This window comes from Homalodisca vitripennis, chromosome 6, assembly GCF_021130785.1.
Source record: "Homalodisca vitripennis isolate AUS2020 chromosome 6, UT_GWSS_2.1, whole genome shotgun sequence".
NCBI classification, from domain to species: domain Eukaryota; kingdom Metazoa; phylum Arthropoda; class Insecta; order Hemiptera; family Cicadellidae; genus Homalodisca; species Homalodisca vitripennis.
In genome coordinates this window covers 112,810,733-112,832,253 of record NC_060212.1, presented here as the reverse complement: position 1 = coordinate 112,832,253, position 21,521 = coordinate 112,810,733, and the positions used below count along the sequence as shown (strand labels likewise).

Below are 21,521 nucleotides of genomic sequence, written 5' to 3'. Positions count from 1 at the left end.
ATCTATCTATTCTAAATGCAAGTAATGATAAAGAAGTATGTGATTCTTTGCTGTCTGATAATGCTTCAGCACCTGATCCTCAAAGTCTCTAAATTGTTACTGAAGATGAAGGGTTCGTTTTTGACATTAACGATCCAGGAGTTTGACTTTTTTCGTTTTCAACTGCTAAGTTTGATGAAATCATACAACAGAGCCCTTTGCAAGTAACTAATTTAAGTTTTCCTAAACATTCAGGAAAAACACGTTTTTCAGCTAAATATTACAAAAGAGTTATGAGCAACGAAGATGTGGTGCATAGGCAATGGCTTACCTATAGTCTTGTTTTTGCTGTAAAGTATTCTAAATAAAGAAAAAGAGCACTGGCGTGAGGTTGCCAAAAGAATTGTTAGCAGAAAAAACTTTGCTTTCAGAGGATCAAACAGAAAACTATATGAGTGAAACAACAGCAGTTTTTTGGGACTGATTGAAATGTTGGCTACGTTCGACTCCATTCAAGAGCAAGTTAGATGAATCTGATCATCTGAAATTCATGGTCACTACTTAGGAGCAAACGCTCAAAACGAGTTAATACAGCTGCTATCTGAATAGGTAAAAATCCAAGAATGTTGCGGACATAAAGACAGCTAAGTATTTCTTAATAATGTTAAACTGCACACTCTAGCCACAAGGAGCAGGTATCCTTGGTGAAACGATTTGTGAAAATTGATATCAATGCAAGTTCTCTTCAGAATGAAAATGGCGTAAGCATCGTAGAACGTTTCCTTGGTGTCTTAGATCTTAAGTCAACAAGACGAAAAAATCTAACTTCAAGAGTTAGATGAAACTGGATTACAAATCAAGGTCTGCAAGGGACAAGGATATGACAACGGATCGAACATGAAGGTGTCCACCCTGGAGTACTGGCAAGGATCTTGGAAATACATCCAAGCCATACATGCCCTCTCCTATGCAAGGGACAAGGATGTGACAACGGATCGAACATGAAGGTGTCCACTCTGGAGTACTGGCAAGGATCTTGGAAATAAATCCAAGCCATACATGCCCTCTCCTACTCATAGCCTCGACCACTTAACCTACATCACTACCTGTAAGCACCCTTCAGGTCGACTGGTGAGAACATTATATACCTAACTTGACAAAATGTAAACAAACAAGATATGAGCACTAACAAAACGATGAAATGACAATATTCACAATTAAGTGTTGGTTTTTATTTTATCAATATTTTTGTAATGAACTTAGTGGACATTAATTTTTTGCTCCAGCCTCGCATTACCTATGGACAGCTCTCAAAAGGATAGCTATAACCAGCTTTGGACTCAAAGAGGCGGAGCCCCCAGGTCGAAGCCCTTTTTTACACAACTACACTATAGAAGTCTTGCGGATAGATATCCAAAATGGCATGAACGTTCTATATGATAACTGTTAACCAATAATAGTTGCTCAGCGCCCCTTCAGTCAATAGGGTGGAGCCAGGATCAAATCCATAATGTTTACAATTCCACTAAAAACTTGTGGATTCTATAGAACAAGTAATGACCATGGATGGCCCACAGGCCGGATGGTCCTAAAAGCTGAGAGCTTTCAAAAACCAGGATTTGTCAAAGATGAGGAGTTCTCAGATGCCGAAGACTTCCGAAGGCCGAGACTTGCCAGAGGCTGAGAGGTCTAGAGGCTGAGATCTCCCTGAGACCGAGAATGGCAGGCTCCAGGGCCTGCCTGGTGCCGGGAGGTCGTATAGGCTGAGAATCCCCGAAGACCAGGTACAACCAATAGTGGGAAGCCACCAAAGGCCAGGACCTGTCAAAGGCCTGGAACTACTCAAGGCCGGGACTCGCCAGAGGCCGAGAGGTTCTAGAGGCTAAGAACTCTCAATGTCCAGAAACTGCCAAAGGTGAGAAAGTAGCTTCTAGAGGCAGATAACGTGCTTCCCAGTTGCCGGGAGGTTTTAGGGGTTGAGAACTAATGTATGTGGTAGTAAATTATTCTTGGTGGTTCTTAATAGAGTTGGTACAATTTTATATACAGTTGTATATAAACAGTATATTAACAAACATAATTATATAAAAATTGTTCTTCAATTTTCTCTTTAACGTCAAATTCTTATAATACCGTCTAATAGAGTGGGGATCTCTGTTATACTATTAATTAAGTCATATTCAAATACTAACTAATTTTATATATATATCAGACCGTATTTAGAAATATATGTAAATATTTAGTAATTTTTCTTTATTCCAACCTCTTCTTACAGTTAAAAATGTTCTACTGCATATTGGACTTGAGAAGGCCGAGGCCTTGTTACTGTCCGAGTGTGGGCGGCCATGACCATTTCTTGTACCAACTGTTTGCTCATGATTATAATTTACCTACGACTAACAGCTACAGTTGACATTATTTACTGAATACTACATTTATCTCCCCCTTCACATCCACCTTCGGCAGTAAACTTGAAAAAAAACCGGTTGACAGGTACTGGAATACACTGATGGCGATGTACTTTTTTATTTAATAGAGACAACAGTAGCTTTGCTGTAAGAGATATATCAGTGCTACATTCCTTGGAGGTTAGTTTTTATATATACATACTATTATTAATAATACGACGATAGCCTACGCACAAGCTGCTTGCCCATGTAGGCTAATTTCCAAACTATGTATAATACTTTTAGTTCTTTATTGTATATATGTGCGCGCACGCACACACACACACACACACACACACACACACACACACACACACACACACATACATAATGTAGTGTGTGTGTGTGTGTGTGTGTGTGTGTGTGTGTGTGTGTGTGTGTGTGTGTGTGTGTGTGTGTGTGTGTGTGTGGTGTGTGTGTGTGTGTGTGTGTGTGTGTGTGTGTGTGTGTGTGTGTGTGTGTGTGTGTGTGTGTGTGTGTGTGTGTGTGTGTGTGTGTGTATTAATTATCAATTCAGATATTAAAACTAATTGTAATAGTATTGTAATTGTAACTGAAATACACTTTCTTTCATTTCATTTCATTTTCTGTGAGGAAGAGAACTATGCCTACTTACTTATCATTCAAAGTTTGATACGGGATGCTCCAGACAGTGTTGTGTGCTACACTCGACACATTGACAATCTTGGGGTGGCCAGGGGATGACCGGAGTGTTGGCAACAGCAAGTGGCTGAGGAGGAAGTGACCCAAATAGTTCACCTGCCAATGTGACTCGAACTTATCTTTAGTTTCTTTAAACTCAGACGTTATTATACCTGCTAAAATGAGAAAGGCTCGATTATTTTCAATTATTGAAAAAGATGTTGAAATTTGATGAACTATTTGTGAACTTTGACATAAACTTTCAGTTTTTATGGGTTAACTAGCTGACCCGGCAGACTTTCTACTGCCTCAATCGATAAATAAAAATCTAAACTTTTGTATTAAATAAACTTCAAACAAACAAAAGGAATTCGTAATTAATAAAAAATGCTCGATATAATTGTGGTTTTATTATTATTATAATGAATTACTCATGATGTAATGCTTGAAAAATTGTCACGTCACAAATATTAGGAGCTTACAAAAAAAAGTTTGAAGTGTAACAGTTCTAATCTGAAACTTGCTTATATTATAATGAACATAACATCTTTATTTACCTACATTAAAAACAATACTGTCAATCAAGTTTTATTATGTTTTCAATTACACAGGAATCATGAGGTTGCATAATAAATTGTCATGTCACAACGATTAAGTTTTTGCAAAATAAAGTTTGCAAAACCATTTACTATAAACTGGCTGTACCATGAGTTTTAATTTTAAACTCATTTAAAATACAAATTAATGTTATATCTTTATCTACGTACATTAAATAAAACACAGATAAATATAGGTGGTCAAGTTGTATTATTATGATGTTGCTTATAATAATTTACAAATATTTAAAAACTACAAAATACTTTAAAAATAGTGTACACTTGGTGTTACTCAAAAATAGTTATGTCACATACTTACAAAACAAAGTTTGCCTGAAATACTGGCTATTTATAAAGTTTCATTTTGATATTGACAGACACACATAGTAACGATACACTATGTTAATCAATTTAAAGCTTTCTGATAAACTTTATATTTTGCTTTGTTTTGTGTTGCGTAAATAAACAAAGATGGCGGTTTTTCAACGCGCGAACACGCGACGTATCCATGTATGTCCATGCGCGAAACAGGGAAACTCCAAGTTTATTCCAACGACTGGCCTTGCGATTTATTTATGGTCATCACAAAGGCTAGACGAACGGTAAATTGTAGACGTTTAAAATCGAATGGTGAGTCTGTTGGAATCATCGGTATACGCGGAATCAAGACATCCTCTCCTTTGTATTTTCCCTTTATGATTGTTGCCCCAATTACGTTATTCATTATCATTTTCACAGCCAGTCTTGTTCCATTGCACAGTCGAGGTTGATTAATGTTACGCAGCATGATGACAACTGATCTTACTTTTAACTGCAAATTGTGGTTGGTGGTCATTTCCATTTAATTTAAAAACTCCGTGGGATAGTTGACTACGCCATCCTGGTTTATACCGGTGTTGACTAATTTGAAGGAAACCAACTGTCCCGGAAGAAAGTTGTGAAAGGTCGCATTGAGATCATCGACACCTTTATTTTTCGCCACCAATATTGCTCGTTCACCCAGCCAATTACGGTATTAAATGTTGCACTATATATGGAAAAACACGCTGAATAAGCTCCTCTTTCTGTGATGTGATAGAAATCTGCGGGTAATGTGATGAATCCGGTCGAGGTGTCCACTGCGACTTTACCATTTCCAATGTCTAACGACTGCTTCGCAAACAAATTTGCAGTTTCATCTTGTTGCAAAAATACTCGCATGTTAGTTGTTAACCCCTCAGTAACTGATACATTTGTCCTTGTATCTGTAATTTTTTTAAGATTTGTTAAATAATTATTTCTGATACATATTCCAATACAAACTTGCACACCATAAAAAAACTATTATGGTATAATACCTTGAAAGTGGGCATAAAGTTGTACTGTACAATATGTGTTGCGCCAAACGATGCCATCTGGAAAAAGCTGTTATACTTTTGAATGTTGGCTAAGAAGTGTTTAGAATCATTTCCCAACCCAGAAACTAAAGAGCGTAAGGGATGTGGTGGTGGGACCAATTGTGGCAATTTTACTTTACCTCGAGCACAACATAATCTAGTAGATTCATCACTGTATTTAACGCCTTCAAACATTTACAAATTATTGTCATTTCCCCAATCGTTACCGATTTGTCGGCACAATAATCTATGCCGGATCATAGTGGAATGCAGCTCGTTCCAGGATCACAGGAGCACTGCGTCTGCGGAATCGTGCAATTTAATTATACCGTGCTCGCGGTTGTTGTGTTGGATGTGCACGAACCTATCTACTTAATTGTCACTCACTAAAAAACGCAATTCTGAGTAGATATATTAAATTTAAAAAATATTATTTAATCGATAGCCGAACATTGATACTCGATGTCTATCGAGTTAAAAACATCGTGTTAATTGATAACATCGCTGTTTTTTGCAAACTTCGCGTCGTCCTCACGGGAAGAAATTATTAAATTCGAGAAATAGATGTAACGATGTTTTAAATAATGCAAAATAAAATTTAAAACATCGATGTTTTATGTCCAACATCAATGATTATCGATAATCGACCATCCCTATTTCTAAGGAAATCAACATTGTTGTTTTTATTAAATTCCTAGCATTTTCATCATATTTACTCACGTTTTAAACCTTCCTTGGACTTCCACAAATAATTTCAAGACCAAAATTAGCCAAATCGGTACAGCCGTTCTCGAGTTTATATATGAAACGAACAATAATGAATTTATATATGAAACTACTTTTATTTACATTAATTAAATTTGTATAAGTGGCAATAGCCGATTTTAATTTCAATAAACATTGAATCACAAAAAGTACTTGCTCCGACGGGACTCGAACCCGGATCTCTCACTTACCGGGTGAATGTGCTACCATTACACCATTGGTCGTTTGACAGCTATTTGGTCTTCCGATCATATGTTAGTTTGATTATTTAAACGCATATGTGACAAATAGGCCAAATACAAAATAATTGAATCGTAAAAAGTAAGGGCTCTATAGGATAGTGGTAGCACATTTTTCCGGGAAGTGAGAGATCCGGGTTCGAGTCCCGGCGGAGCAAGTACGTTTTGTGATTCAATGTTTATTGAAATTATATATATATATATATATATATATATATATATATGTGTGTGTGTGTGTGTGTGTGTGTGTGTGTGTGTGTGTTTCGAATATTTATAGGGTTAAAAACTGAAATGAGATTAGAGTACATCCTTTTAATAATCAAAGAAAGCCACACAAGAACTTACCATTATTTATGAGATAATTTATAACAGAAGTCTCTCTGAGGACCGCCTCCGCGAAGTTTCTGACTGACTCCAGGGAAGCCAAGTCCAGAGACAAAATGGTAACTTTTCCGCCAGTCACACCTCGTTCTCGCAGACTGCTAACAAACCTCCTTCCATCTTCTATTCTTCTGCATCCTGCAAACCATAATGAGAACTTAGGACAAATATAGGGAGAAATTAGAAGGCTACCTATTATAAGTATAAAACCAACATTGTACATATTTTAAAAACATAACAAAGGCAGGATTTAAATGATTGTCTAACTTTTTAAGAAGATTTTTGCAATAAATACTCACAATTGAAAGCTGACTTATAAAAGATGTCCACTTTATGTTTGAGATTGCCACTTTAATAGTAGTAATCATACTTGATGTTTGTAAGTAATTTAACAGATTACACCAGCATCCTCTTCTTTTTCAAAGTTCGTTTTTGAAGATAGAATGGCCGTGAAGATTCTTTGGTTTGCTGTGTTTGGTTTTGTGAACATTATTTTGTGGGCATCATTGTTTAGTGGTACGAGAAATCAGTGTAACTAGCCTAAAATTAGGACTACAATGTAGATGGAAATAAGCAAATCATACCAAAGCACTTTGATACGCTTAAGTCAGGACCAACTAAGTTAATTAAGTCACTTACTTAATAAAACAAACACTAATTATGACAAACTAAAGGTCAGTTGTTGTGGTGGTAGGTTATTTCGTGCAGATACATTGTGTCACAGCACGCGTGCATAAGGACTGTCCTGTTAAATAACTACTAGAGCATTCCAAACGAAAATAGTTAGATGGCAGAGTGTTCGACTTAATCCTCCCCCCCCACACATCTACACCCCGCGTCAAACATTGTTGCCAGTTTTACGCATAATAGGTCTATACACATTTATTTCATTCATCCGTTTTTTCAGACAAAATCTAAATCAAGTAGAGCGCACAATATGTGACCACAGTTACGTCATAGCGGGAATAGCTAATGGCAACAGAGACATGACAACACCGCCTCCATGCCATCGGACTATTTTCGTACGGCCTGCTATAGTGCCTTCTAGACTCTAACCTTACTCAAAATCATTGCTCCAAAATTAGTACTATACACAATGAAACGCGTGTTGTAGACTATGATAGATAAGTTCCTCACCCAGTATAACATGCATGTCAGTTTTAAGAAGGTCTCTGGTGACGAATGCTCCAATCCCTCTGTGCCCTCCACTCATAACTGCTACTTGTCCCTTGCGGTCGTCCAGTTCTGTGGAGGGAAAATTAAGATTTCTAAATATTTCTAATATTCCATGGCATTATAAATCTGACAATAAACTACGTTTATTAACCATTTTTAATTATAGTCTGAAAAAAACTCATAAATTAGTATTTAAGTATATTTTGAAATGATCAGATTAATTCCCAACGATATATGGGTAGAAAATACTTGTAGTATATAATAACACAATTACAACAATTTTTAAAATTGTTATAGAGATACAAAATTATATGAAACGAAACTTTGCCTTAAAAATTTCACAATTTTTTAAACTTACTTTATTTATGTATATAAATATGGTAATTAAAAGCAAAACTATTAAATTTTTTTGTTCTCTTAGGAAAAGAAGCTGAGAATCATCACATTGCACTTAGTCATAAAAGGACTGTTGCGCTTGTTTCTGGAGTGACTGGATATTCAAGGTGGGTCAGGTTGGGGCACGGACCGCATCCTGTCGAGATCCCATGAAGGCATAGTGGGCACTGATATCTCGGATGAGTCACCGTATCACCTTGGAAGAGTTATAAAAATTCAAAAGTGAACCCTCATGTGAAGTTAAATGCCGTTTCAAAACAAGTGTACAAACTGTCGTAACATGTTTATGGCATCATGAACTGTGTGTATTACAACGTTATAAAACTTATATCTACTCTATTCACTGGCCAATTTCTATGATCCGATCATCCGTCATCTTGAAACTTGATTACATAGGAGGCTATAATATTTCTTTTCTCACGGTTTGAAACTGCAAAATAATAATTGTGCCATATTTGATTTTTAAAATCTGTAATGGGTTTTTAATGAAAAATAAAAAAGAGACGGTAAACTGAGCATTTCTGGCCCATGATTATAAGCTATTGCATTTCTTGTTTGTCTTGAAAGTAACAAATTCACAAAATATTCCCAGAGAGATCGTAAACACCGTTTATAGTATCAACAAAGCACTAAATGAGTTGAATACGTTACTATCCAATCTTTAGTAAAAGTAAGTAATACTTGTGTTATTGATAGGCTACTAGCAGTTAATCATGCACTGGGTAACATCCACACCAGTCGTTCCTCTTCTGGTAAATTGTAACTTATTGTCTTTGTCAGTAATTCAATTTTGTATATAACATAATAAATTTACCAAATGGTAAGCCCTGAATCAAAATTAAGAAAATGTACACCAGATTTCCCTTAACGAATGTGCTTGTTACGTATAATATACTAGTAGGCCTAAGACGTATAGGAGTTATTACGTACACGCAAAATTTGTTCATTTTTAAAATTTCACAGCAATATCTAGCGAAAGAAGATATTTTTCTTTTTGATGCAGATGTATACAGGCCCAAAAAGAGAACACGTTTGTGTCGCCTAACGTGACACTTCCAAAGCCAGCGTTTTAGTCGCGGTGACTTCCAATGCCTCATTTATAGTTATTACCTTAAACGTACTTCAATAGTTATTTACAGTAAAAAAAACTCAAACATCTTAATATTAAGACTTTAAATATAACAAATATATTTAAAGTCTCGCCTGGCAGTGTACCTTGTACTTATGAATTAAACATATAACATACTTAGAAATAACTTACCGAAAGTAGTGTTATTCCAATAGTTGATGACAATATCTAGAATGGCGTAACATGGTCCCAAACAATAACAAGTAAAGTAGTTGAACCACTTTTGGAAATAGGTAGATGTACTCATGGTTTTCGCTTCATCCAAAACCTCTTCACAACAAACGTTCCTGGAATTCCTAGAACAGCAAGTGTCATCAAAGTAGCTACTGTCTGTTTACTCTCAAATTGTTTACTCTCAAGTTGTTTACTCTCAACACATAACTCCGAATAATCTCCGTTAAGCCGATTAGGCTGTAGGCTAGGGCGCAATTAAGACTGCGTTAGCGAAATCTATTCACTCGATGGACTGGAAAATTTCACCTGTCTCAGTCTGTCCAGTTTCTAGACGATATCTCGGAACCGAAATGACTTATGCATTTGAAAATTAGCATGGAACTTTGTTTTGATATAGGCAAGAATGCATTACTGTTTTAAGAGCTCCGAGGGCTCCCAAATTTTGAAAGGCAAATATTAAAACGGGAAGAAGGTGTTCGGACCCTCCTATACTTGCAATGTTAAATTTAGCAACTTTGATGTACCTTTTCTCAAAAACTTTTAAAGATATTGCAATGACACTTTTATGAGTTACTTTTAGTATGTATCTGAATACTTTAACACAGGGAATTTTTGAAAAACATTTTTTTGTCTAATTATTTATTTTAATAATTTATACTAAAAGACTTTAAAAAAGTAGTAAATATAATTTTTTTTCTAGGCCTGTAATTAAGTAAATGTAAAAAGCACATGTTAAAATGTGTGCACTTAGGTAAATAACAAGTGATAAAAATTTGGAAGACCTATTCCAAGTGGTTCCTGAGAAAAGGCACATTATATCTTTAAAATATACTTTTCCGGGAAAATGCTTACAAAGTTTTAACTTACTTGTTTAGTACATGCCTCGGGCATAAGATGGCCCTGCTGTGCTATCTTCCTCCTCCAACTGCTCCTCTAACTTCCTTTTCAGTAGTCTTTTACTCTGCCTAGCTTTCTTCTGGAGTTCAGCCGCTTCTCGGTCATTTTTTTGAATTCGAATCAAGTCCAATTCTTTCATTGCCGAAACACAATCTTTACCAGGTTCAATACCCAAACACTTTAACACTTCACATTTGGTAATACAGTCGACTCTCGATAATTCGAAATTGGCGGGACATGCAAAAAAATTCGAATTAGTGAGAGTTTTGAATTACCGAGAGTTTCGATTTATTGAGAGGAAAAGAAAACTATTCGAATTACCAAGAGTTTTTTTTATTAAACACACAATGTCATACGGCAAACTAACAAAACTTAAAGAAAATTCATTTCTAATGAATAATTGAAAAAATCTGTTATCTTTGATTGCTTTTTCTTGTTGATTTGTGCCTCATCGACGACCTTGTTTAACACAAATAGTGCGTCGAACACTTCCGGCCCAACTTCTGTCTGCAAAGAAAAGAAAGAAAACAACTGTCACAGCGTATTTCGTAACAAATGCCGAAAATTACGTAATTTGTTGGTTGTATTATAACTTATGACATACAGTATTTACGTTGAAGTTTTAAACTAAACAAACAGCTGATTTTACAGCCCTAAGACCCTAAGGTTAAAAAAAAGTCTACGCTACTTTCGGACATCACAAATTAAGTAAAAAAAATGATGGATAAATTGCAGTGTGGCATTCTTAAATCAGTTTTAACAAATTGATAGGCTAACTACAGTAGTTTATTGCGATGCTTTTACCTGGAGAGAAAAATGGCGCAGCTTTTCTAAGGATGTGCTGGCTTCCTTCAGTGTGACAGGCGGGAACTCCTGGTCTTTCCTCATCGTTATCAACATCAGGTTGTTCTTCATCTTTAGCGGCCAAGATGTCAGCATCAGTAAGGGTTTCCCCATACTGCAACTTCGTCATCAACTTGCACAAAATCTTCAAATGGAACATCTCCTATTACAGGATGAGATTCCCAAGGTGTTGGCTGCACAACTTGAAGTTCTTCATCGGGTATGTTAACACACAGAATCCAGACTTACGAAAAAAAGTTAAATATTGTCGTTTGACTCACACTTTTCCACGCTTTTTCAACAATTCAACATGGCTGTGAGAATAGAGATGTTTGGAGTTTCATTACTGTCAATTCCATCCAGTACAATCTTGACTATTTCATGTCTGTAAAATGCTTTGAAGTTTTGAATTATGCCTTGGTCTAGAGGCTGCAACTTGGATGTTGTATTTGGTGGAAAAAAGTGAAGTTTCACATTCGAGAGATTTGGAGGTTTGTTATGAACTGAACAGTTTATCAAGGAATAAGAGGATTTCACGATTTTGTTTTTTCATGTCGCTGTTCAATGAATTTAACCACTCGTTAAACAACTCCGTTGTCATCCACACCTTTTTGTTCGAGCGGTAGGTTACGGGAAATGACTGGGATACCTTTAAAACACCTAGGTTTTTGCTGCTTTCCCGATGAGGAGGGGCTTTAATTTTTTTTCGGAACCATCCATGTTAACAGTCAACAGAAGAGTTAACCTTTCCTTTACTATGTTTCCCTCCGTGGCATTTCTCGTCTTTAAATGTAAATGTCTTGTCCGGCATGCATTTAAAGAATAAGCCGGTCTCGTCGGTGTTAAAAATGTTGTGTGGTTCATAACTTTCTGTTAAGCTGGACAACTCTGCACGCCAATCGGAACACACACTGTCGCTAACGCTAGCGCTTTCCCCACAAACCTTTTTAAAAAATATACCATTACGTTTTTTGAAATTAGTCAACCAGCCTTCGCTTGCTGCAAAGCTGGGGATGTCAAGCTCTTTAGCATATGCCTTTGCCTTTTCTTTTAAAAGCGAACCTCCAACAGGAACATTTTTATCTCTACACTGACTAAGCCATGTGATTAAACACTCTTCTAATCTAGGATATTCACCTTTTGTCGTTCATTTTCTTCCTGCTACGGAACTCACTTCAACTATTTTTTGTTTATCTTTTAGAATGGTAGACAAGGTACTCGCAGGGATTTGAAAATGTTTTTGCAACTTCCGACTTCGCTTTACCACTTTCTACCACCGCGATCACTTCTTTCTTTTCCGAAAGAGAAAGACATTTATATTTTTGCTTAGTAGCCATCACGACAAACACTTCTTACACACAACAAACACACGACTTCCACACAACACGGCGCAAACATAACCAACACTGCAAAGAGTATGCTCTGGGACACAGGATGCAAAGTTTCTTGTTATGAAAGGAATAAGTTGAAATGCGTGTTTCCCACCGGCCGACTCTCAATTCGAATTACAAAGAGTTCTGTCGAGTGAACTTCGAATTACTGCGTGTTCTGTATCGGCCTAACCTCAATTCGTTTACGGTCATTTCGAATTATAGAGAGTTTCGCCGACAAGGACTTCGAATTACTGCGTGTTCAAAATTAGTCTGCCTCTGCAGTAAGTTCGAAATACCGAGTGTATCAAAATGCATTGAAAAATTTCGACATAGCGAGAGTTTTTTCAAGGGACCGGCCTTTTCGTTCGAATTACCAAGAGTTTTGAATTATCGAATGTTTGAATTATCGAGAGTCGGCTGTATTTCCATCATTGAATGATGCAACTGCATCATAAACTCCAAAACAAAGAGGTTTTAGGCCAACAAATGTTATTTTTGGAAACCGACTCCAAATGACGTTGTTCAGTGACTCATTGGGGTTTTGAGTTTTGCCATGCAAACATTTGCTAAACAAGTCAGGTTTGGTCAAGTCTCTAAAGATAGGTTTTATATACTCCATTATTACCTCAGGCAAGTGAAAATGATTGTTATGATCATAACATAAATTATAGCCTGTGATCATTGGTACTTACACCAACTAGTGTCACCCCAAATGTCGTGAATTCACAAAAGAATATCATACACAAGTATTTTTAAACTTTTTTTATAAATCTTCCCGATGACTTACAGACATGTTTTATTTATCAAAATTCTCGTAATGAAACGTAGATTTATTTAAAAATTACATCCAAAAAAGTGTTATTTTTAAACAATTTTGGGTCCGAACCCCCTTAGCGGAATACACTTTTAGTCGATTGATTGTAATTGAACGATTCGATGAATTATTCAATTTCGATATTATGTAATAATCGCACACAACAAGAATTATAATACATTAACAACAAACGTTATACATTATAATTTATTTATAAAATAAATTTAACAATGACATTAAAAAATAACAAAACTAACTTTTGTCTAGACCTGAATATTGGAGAAATGTACCAATATTTATAGCTTGCCTGGATAGTAGTGAGAAACCGCTTTTGTAAAATGGAGAAAAGGACAGGGGCACTTCTGCAGTACAAAAAGCACAAAGATGGCCTGCTAAACACTTTGCCGGTATACAACTCCTCAAACTTCTCTTTACCGCTCGCCCAAAAACTTTCAGTTAGGTACTTATCTTGCACAATTTCCTCATAGTCTTTTTCCGCAACTTACAAATTCTCAAAAAATAGTTACTTTTTGTCGTTTACCGACAGCATTGAATTTCGATACTGTGCCTTCACCTGCTCTCTTCAGGCCTACTACAAATGTCTACATCTTTCGTAATTCATTATCAGAGCAGCATGCAGAGAGTTCCACGAACCTCTTTATGGACCCATTCTACTTGTTATAGAAAAAAGGAATTGTCTGATCTAAACGAAATTAAAATAAATAGTAAAAAACTCATTGAATGAGTATTTTTTAATTTAATCTCCAAAAGAATGCTTTATCTTCAAGCCTTTTCGTGCGACAATAATACGTTCCATGAAGAAGAAGAAAGCAATTGTGTTGACGCAAAAGAGGAAAACACAAACAATAAAACGATGGGAATTAAAGTCTATATACTACTAAAACACTAAACTCTGAAAATATAGACATTATTCCCAGAACTGAGGTAGCTCTGAGAATATTCCTCCGTGTAGCATCGCAAATAGCAGTGGAGAAATATCTTTTTCCCGCTCTAGATCGCATGAAAATATCCTAAGATCGACCTTTCGCCAGGATAATTTGAAGGCCACTTTTTTTATTGAGAGTGACTATTTCAAAAAAACACTTATTTTGATGAGATAGTGGAATCAAAATCAAGAAAGAAAACTTTAAGAAAGATTTTTAGAGTCGAACAATCTACAAGTATTTATTTCCATTCAAGAACGTAGCCAGAGAGCGGTCCAAGGGTCCGTATCCTCTCAAATTTTCATTTTTCAATTACTTTTTAAGCAAACTATTATTATAATTTAAGTAATTCAGTATTACTGACATGTACTGCTGAAAGATCCTTCTCAAGATTGAAAGGAACAAAATGGAACATTGACTGCACTTGTCTTACTTTCTGCCCACTACGGGAAAATGTCATTAGTCTTAGCCTTCCCCTCATTTTTCCTGATTACGATCTAGTTTCCATTGAATAATAATTCGAGTAGGACAGGTCAATTGAACCTATATACATTATCTAGGCCTCCCTGGCAAAAATAAAGTATACCTTTCCAAGTGTTTAATGCAATATAATAGCAATAAGTTAAGTTAGTTAACTTAAAAAATAGTAATAAATATATGTTAGAAAGTATAATAAGTATGTGATTCAAGGAATTAGGTACAGAATAAAAAGTATCATTATTAGACATTGAATTTTTGAAGATGTTGTAAGTTGTGGTCCAGGCCAACCTTGGGAGTATACTAAGGAATTCTGAACTATTAATTTTGAAAGATGTACCTGTGGGTGCAAACCTGTTTTGGGCTATGACAAGAACGGGCCTGGCAGCGTGTTGGTCTGCTGTCCGTCTGCCCGACCATGCGATAATTTAGAAATATCTAAGATACAAGAACGTAGGTAGCGAGGGGGTTCAAGGGGTCCGCCCCCAATTTTCAATTTTGTTCAATTAAATTTTTAGCAAACTATTATTATTTATTTCCAAACAATTATTATTATTTAAATAATTCAGTATTACTGACATGTATTGCTGAAAGTTGTTCTCAACTTTAAAACGGGTCAAGAACTTTTTAAGAAACAAAATGGGGTATGAGCGGTTGATTGCACTTGTTTACTTTCTGTCCACTACGGAAAAATATCTGTCGTTTTTACCCTGCTCTAAAAAAAACATTTTTCCTGGCTACGTTGCTGCCACACTTGAAATTCGGCACTTTTTTTACAATTGATAATCTTGTGTAAGGAAAACCTCTTTTGATTTTGATTTCAGAAAGTAGACGGGAAATCAGACCGGCATTTTCCCAACAGTTCTTTATTATATTTTGTCAAAACCTTCTATACTCCGCTGTATCGGTTTATTAAATTAAAAAGGCTTCATGTCTTGAAGGAGAACCTAGCGTTAAAAATTAAAATGTAATCAATGGAGACTTGTTACACAGTAGCTTATATCTTACGTTTTAATTTTAAATGTTACTATTCATTGTAGTATTTGTTACTATCCTTGCATAGGTCTACTTGTTACACTTAGACTTACCTGAATGAAATCCAACAGCAGTACTTCAGGACCAAATAAATCACAACAACACACAGCACACAATAAGGAACAGAAGACGAGTCTGCAGGTGCACCAACTGGAAGGTTGTCGGGAGGTAGACAACTGTCAATTATTCGTGGGCTGAAGGTCACAACTATCGTACTTCGACTTTTTAGTGTGTCGGCCTTGCGAAATTGCAGTTTAAATCTGCACGCACATAACGGGTGAATCATAATAAATGTATTACCATTCCTCACACAGGGGCGGCACTAAAGGAAAGGGTAAGGGGGCTTTTAGTAAATTGTGATACGAGTATCAGGAACTGTCAAAATTAAAAAACAAGGAAAATATTTGTAGCAATAAAACAACACTATTTTTAATAGTTTAGTATACGGGCGGGTCCAAAGTGTGATTTAAGAGAGGATTAAAACAGTAGGTATGAGTTATTTGTAATAAACCTAGGGAGGTTTATTTTTTTCGAAAGGATTTGAGTGCAATGTTTGTCATTGCCTAGTAGCCTATAAGTAGCTAGTTTCCTCTGAGCTATAGTCGCATAAAAATGGTCGCCTCTATTGATTCTCCCGCCAAGTTTGAATTGAGGAGTTTTATTCTTTTCCTGTAAGCTGAGAGGAATAGTGCAGCAGAAACCCTTAGAGAATGTGCCTATATAAAGGTATGTACGGAGAAAACATTATGAGTGATGGTGTAGAAAACCAAAGATGTTTACTGTCACCAACACAAATCGACTAATGGCTTCAGATTTGATTTTTCTCTGATTGATGCTTGAATTTTACATTCGGCCATCTTTAAACTTGAAGGCAATGTTGCCACGAACAAAAAATGTAGTTTTTCTCCTAAGAGTACCCAGAAACATGTCAACCAAGACAGTGTAAATCAATGGTTGCTGAACACTTGAAACTCATTGAATTTGGTACATAATTCTAGTTCTGTTACGTATAATCATGGTTCTGGTAAATTAAGAAGGGGAATGAAGAAAACAGTGTTATTTGATAATTTACATATTCACACATACAGCCACAGTCAATAACGCTCTGGCTACCATTATATGCACTCTTAATATAGCAAATAGTACCTATACATTTTGAGAATGTTTTATTCTGTAATGTTGTGAAAACATGATTTAATTATTTCAAAAAATATTTCTAAATAAGCAGATTCTTAAAGAGTTCTTGGAGTAATCAAATAGTTTCTATTGCTGAGACGAATCTCTAGATGTAGATGATGTAGATTGTGAAGCACAGTTTCCTATGTACTCCCCTGCATTCCCGTAGGGTATAGCGTAGACAATAGGTTTTACTCCTTCCTCTGTGGTCTGAAATCGAGATTCACAGTCAGTGGTGGGATTCATTGATTTTACAGATAATTTAATAAGTTTAAATGTTGCTACGTAATTTTATCCAATTCTATAGGCCTACAGGGTGATTCACGCAGATATGCAGAAACTTTGGGAGCTCATTTTACATGTAAAAATATTTTTTTTATAAATATTGGTCCGGAAATGCTTCGTTAGCGAGTTACGGCTAACGAAAGATTTCGCCCGGATTTCAGCTCAAATGTAAAACGAGGTCTTCCTGGTAAGGTAGATTAAGGGGTGAATTTAATAGTTTTTTATTGGTTTTGATCTATATTGAATAAAACATGTCCTATAACTATAAGTTAAGTAGTTTTGGAAAAAATCTGTGTCAAATACATTTTTCATTTTTGGGCTACGATAACTTTATTATTTCATAAAGAAACAAACCAAAACTTTTAATAAAACTCATAGAAAACTTTATTCTGAACAAAACAGTATAAATAAAACACACACACCAGCGAATAGATGTTTGATGAAATGAATTTTTATTCATAACAGTACTAAGTAAATTAACATTAATCAACGTATTCAACCAAATTACAGTACATTTTCAAAAGTGCCTCCGCCGACTCCAGTGCATTTCTTCCTCGTTTAAGGATTACTTTTGTTGCTTTCCATAGTTTAACAAGGCTTTCCTATAACTACGTCTAAGTAGCGCCTCTTAAGTAGAGAATTAACTTCGACCTCGTAAACTCTCTCCTTCATCCATCCTTATATGCAAACACAGAACGGCGTATGATCTGGTGACTTGGTTGGCCAGTGTATTAGACATCAGCGATTGATCCATTTATTTGGAAACTGTTAATTCAAGGAGGTGGAAACAGTATTGAAAATGTGGCCATGAGCCATCATGCTGGAAGTATAGCTAGCATTGCGTTGCAAGAGGAGCACCTTCAAGCAATGTCGGTAATTCTTCTTGAAGAAACTGTAAGTATGTCTGACCTGTTAAGCGCTCTTGAAAAATAAACGGTCCAACCAGCTGATTATGAATAATGCCACACCATACGTTAATGCTAAAACGCTGTTGAAAGTTACGTTCCATTGTTGCTTGAGAGTTCACTTCTGCCCATGAATGTTGGTTTTGTAATTTGTTGAAACCATCACGAGTGACCTGTGACTCATGATCGGTTACTAAAATATACTTAGAGTCAACGATATGTGTTTAACCAAATGTAATACTCTAAGAGATGGGCATTGTCTCCTGGATTTAAATGATGTATTGTTTGTTAATGCTAGGGATAGACCCTGTTATTATTGAGAGTTCTCCATACTTTACTTTGCGTAACCTTGAACCGTTTATAAATACGTCTTCTACTAATACCTGGATTATGTTCAACAGCAGCAACAATGTACATAACATCATGTTGGCAAGAGTGGCCATACTGGAACTTTGCACTATTACCTGGAAATGTAGCAGTAGGCCTAATTATCTAGTATTTGGAATTCTCCCATTCATATTCTATCATTGTTGAACAGCTACTTATTGTGTTGCCAACTTATGAAATAAAAATGTCCCGCAAAAATCCTTCTGTGTTTTTAATTTAAATTCAATCAAGCTGTATAGAATGTCAGCAGCACCTGAATGCATTGCTAAACTCAATATAATCTATGAAATTATTTTTCATTCAAGAATTCAAATTTAATTCGTTTAATGGGTAACTAACCAAGTTATTGTCAGTCAAATGTAAAAGGCGTGTTGTACTGTTATGAATACAAAATGCATTTAATCAAACATGTACTCGCTTTCCGTGTACATTATTTACACTGTTTTTTTCCAGCATAACATTTTCAACAAGTTTTATTAGTAATTTTGATCTGTTTCTTGATGAAATAATAAAGTTATTGTTGCCCAAAGAAGGAAAAATATGTTTATTAATTTAATTTTTTGCATTTGACACTGTTTTTCTCAAAAACTACTTAACTTACAGTTCTGGCACCTGTGTTATCCAATTTATTATGTTAAAACCATAAGAAACTATTGTATTCGACCCTTAATCTACCTTACCAGAATTTCAGGAAGACTTCGTTTTATATGGTGGCCTAAAATCTGAGCGAAATCTTTTTCTAGTCGTAACTCGCTAAAGAAGCATTTTCGGACCCATGTTTATATACTTTTTTCATTATTTTTACATGTGGAGTGGGCTCCCAAAGTTTCTGCATAACTTTGTGAATCCTCCTGTATACTTGTTTTTACAGTTTATAATTCTTAAACTTAAAATAACAAAAATATATGCTGTAAAGATATGTTTCCACTAATTTTTTAAACATTCCACCAGCATCCACTCTCGTGACAGCGTTTTGCTAACAATATATGAGTAAAGCAAAGAAATATTTTTTATGGTTGTCTAATTTAAAAGCTAATTTATTATCTTCAAAAACAGTCGTGGAATGATGGAGAAGTACTTTCTCACAGTAGTTTCATTGAATATGTCAGTATCCACTATGCCAGGATGTGCTGCTAACACCTCGACGTTGGAATTGATGGATTTCAACTTATCGTTAAGGTACAATGTGAACATGACTTGTGCAGACTTGCTCACTGGGTAAGCCACCATGTGATCAAATTGTTCCCTGTAACATTCAATTCTATTTACTCAGACAAAAAATGTCTTGTCAAGCTATAACAGTTCATAGCCACGGTTAATAGTCACAGGTGTTTGTTTAATAAATGTGAGTTTATTACACTAAAAAATAAAATTATTTACTATTTATATGACCGGTATCAATGATTATATATTTTAATGGTTTCATAATAATATAAACACACTTATATACTAAACTAAGTTAAACAAGTACTAATATTCGGATTAAATGTGTGTTTACTAATTATATGTACTGATAATTAAGTGAAATAGATGGAAAGTTTACTTTTTCTAATGCTACATGAATGGTTTCTTATTGTAATAACTTAGAATAGAGTCTCAACTCTAACACATACTATTCCTAATTTATTTGGTACCTTGGTATTATACGAAGGCAGGGTGACCAGACGTCCGGCTTTAGAAGGACATGTTATCTATCCTTTTTAATGTTTGTCCTTCTGTTCTCACGGCTTTTGAAAGTTATGTAATATGTCCGGCTTTTTGGCGGACGCTGAAATGTTTTAAAATAGTATTAAACATTCCGAATACTAAACTTCCGATTCCCGAAGATAAACCATGACAAATTATTGCAGCGCACACGTAATGCCATGGCATGTGAACTGCTGTTAGATTCGGTTGTATGTTGTGTTGTATATAGAGTCACTGACTCACTGTTGTTTCTGTCCGCTCAGCTGCACTCGCGCTACTACCTTTTGATTTTCTATTTATGTATTATAAGTTAATTTTGTTATAGTACGTTACATATCTCTCTGTTATATTGATAATTTCTCATATATGTTAGTTAGTATAGCTCGCTAATAATACAATTAATAAATGCAATGAATTAATTCCAATTGTTTTACAACACTTATCTATTGTTGATATAATTCTGAAAATTAAAGAGACAAATTCTAACAAAAAGGAATTCAATCAAGTGCCACATACAAAATAATAGCCAAAATATTTTACCCATCAATATATTCTTTTATAATATTTCATTTTTATTTATATGTAAAAATAACCAATTCCAGTGTTTTTATTTGCATTATAATACAGTACTAATTTATAATGTGCGTTTAGAAAAAATCTATAAGTGAATGTTTTCGTAAAGGTTGTAAGAATATTTAATGCTGTCCTCCTTTTTTTAAGGTCTTCCTTTTCAACTCCAAAAGTTCTCCTTTTAGGAATTTGAGTCTGGTTACCCTGTACAGAGGCCATTCTGCTTCTATCTGCTACTTGTTATTACGCGATATAAATAGGTAAATACATATGTACGTATTGTAAATAGAAAAAAATGTAAAGGTAATTTTACGGCGCTCACGTGATCTGAGCTTGAATTTAGGTTTTCCTCTTACGCCAGAAGTGCGGGTGGCGCTGAAGGCGCCAACGAAGCCCGCACTAATGGCCATGGGGATTTTCGATCAGTACTATTCCCACGCCAGATCACGTTGGACGATCTGGCACGTGACCTGAGATCGGGAAAGTACCGACCGGAAATGCCCCTTGCTGACAGTGCAAGTGTCGTTCAGCTCCAACCCGCACTTCTGGTGAAAGAAGAAAAACATCCTTCGAGATAGTACCCAAATTCAAGCTCAGATCACGTGAGCGCTCGTAAATGTTAACTTTAACTTTGGTACTAGCAGTAACATATTTATGATAACTAATCTGAACATACTTATATCGCGTAATAGTAAGTAGTAGATAGGTATTTATCTTAATCAAATCTCCTACCTTTACTACACTGCCAAGATTTAACTCTATCCACTCTAAGGCAGTATTTATACTTGTCCTTGGAGCTCTTATGGCCATCTCTAGTGGTCGCCGTCAT

The 21,521-nt window shown here is 35.5% G+C and overlaps 1 protein-coding gene across 1 annotated transcript in view; it reads right to left on the bottom strand.

Moving 5' to 3' along the window:
- LOC124365525 (retinol dehydrogenase 14-like) overlaps nucleotides 1-21,521 on the bottom strand; it is a 31,909-nt gene extending 10,388 nt beyond the window's left edge. The window contains exons 1-7 of the mRNA XM_046821510.1: nucleotides 21,478-21,521; nucleotides 19,515-19,682; nucleotides 15,737-15,943; nucleotides 9,259-9,422; nucleotides 7,563-7,670; nucleotides 6,390-6,563; nucleotides 3,043-3,244 (exon numbers count right to left, since the gene is read on the bottom strand). Of these exons, the coding sequence (XP_046677466.1) occupies nucleotides 3,043-3,244; nucleotides 6,390-6,563; nucleotides 7,563-7,670; nucleotides 9,259-9,422; nucleotides 15,737-15,943; nucleotides 19,515-19,682; nucleotides 21,478-21,521 (1,067 nt within the window). The remainder of the gene's footprint in view (nucleotides 1-3,042; nucleotides 3,245-6,389; nucleotides 6,564-7,562; nucleotides 7,671-9,258; nucleotides 9,423-15,736; nucleotides 15,944-19,514; nucleotides 19,683-21,477) is intronic.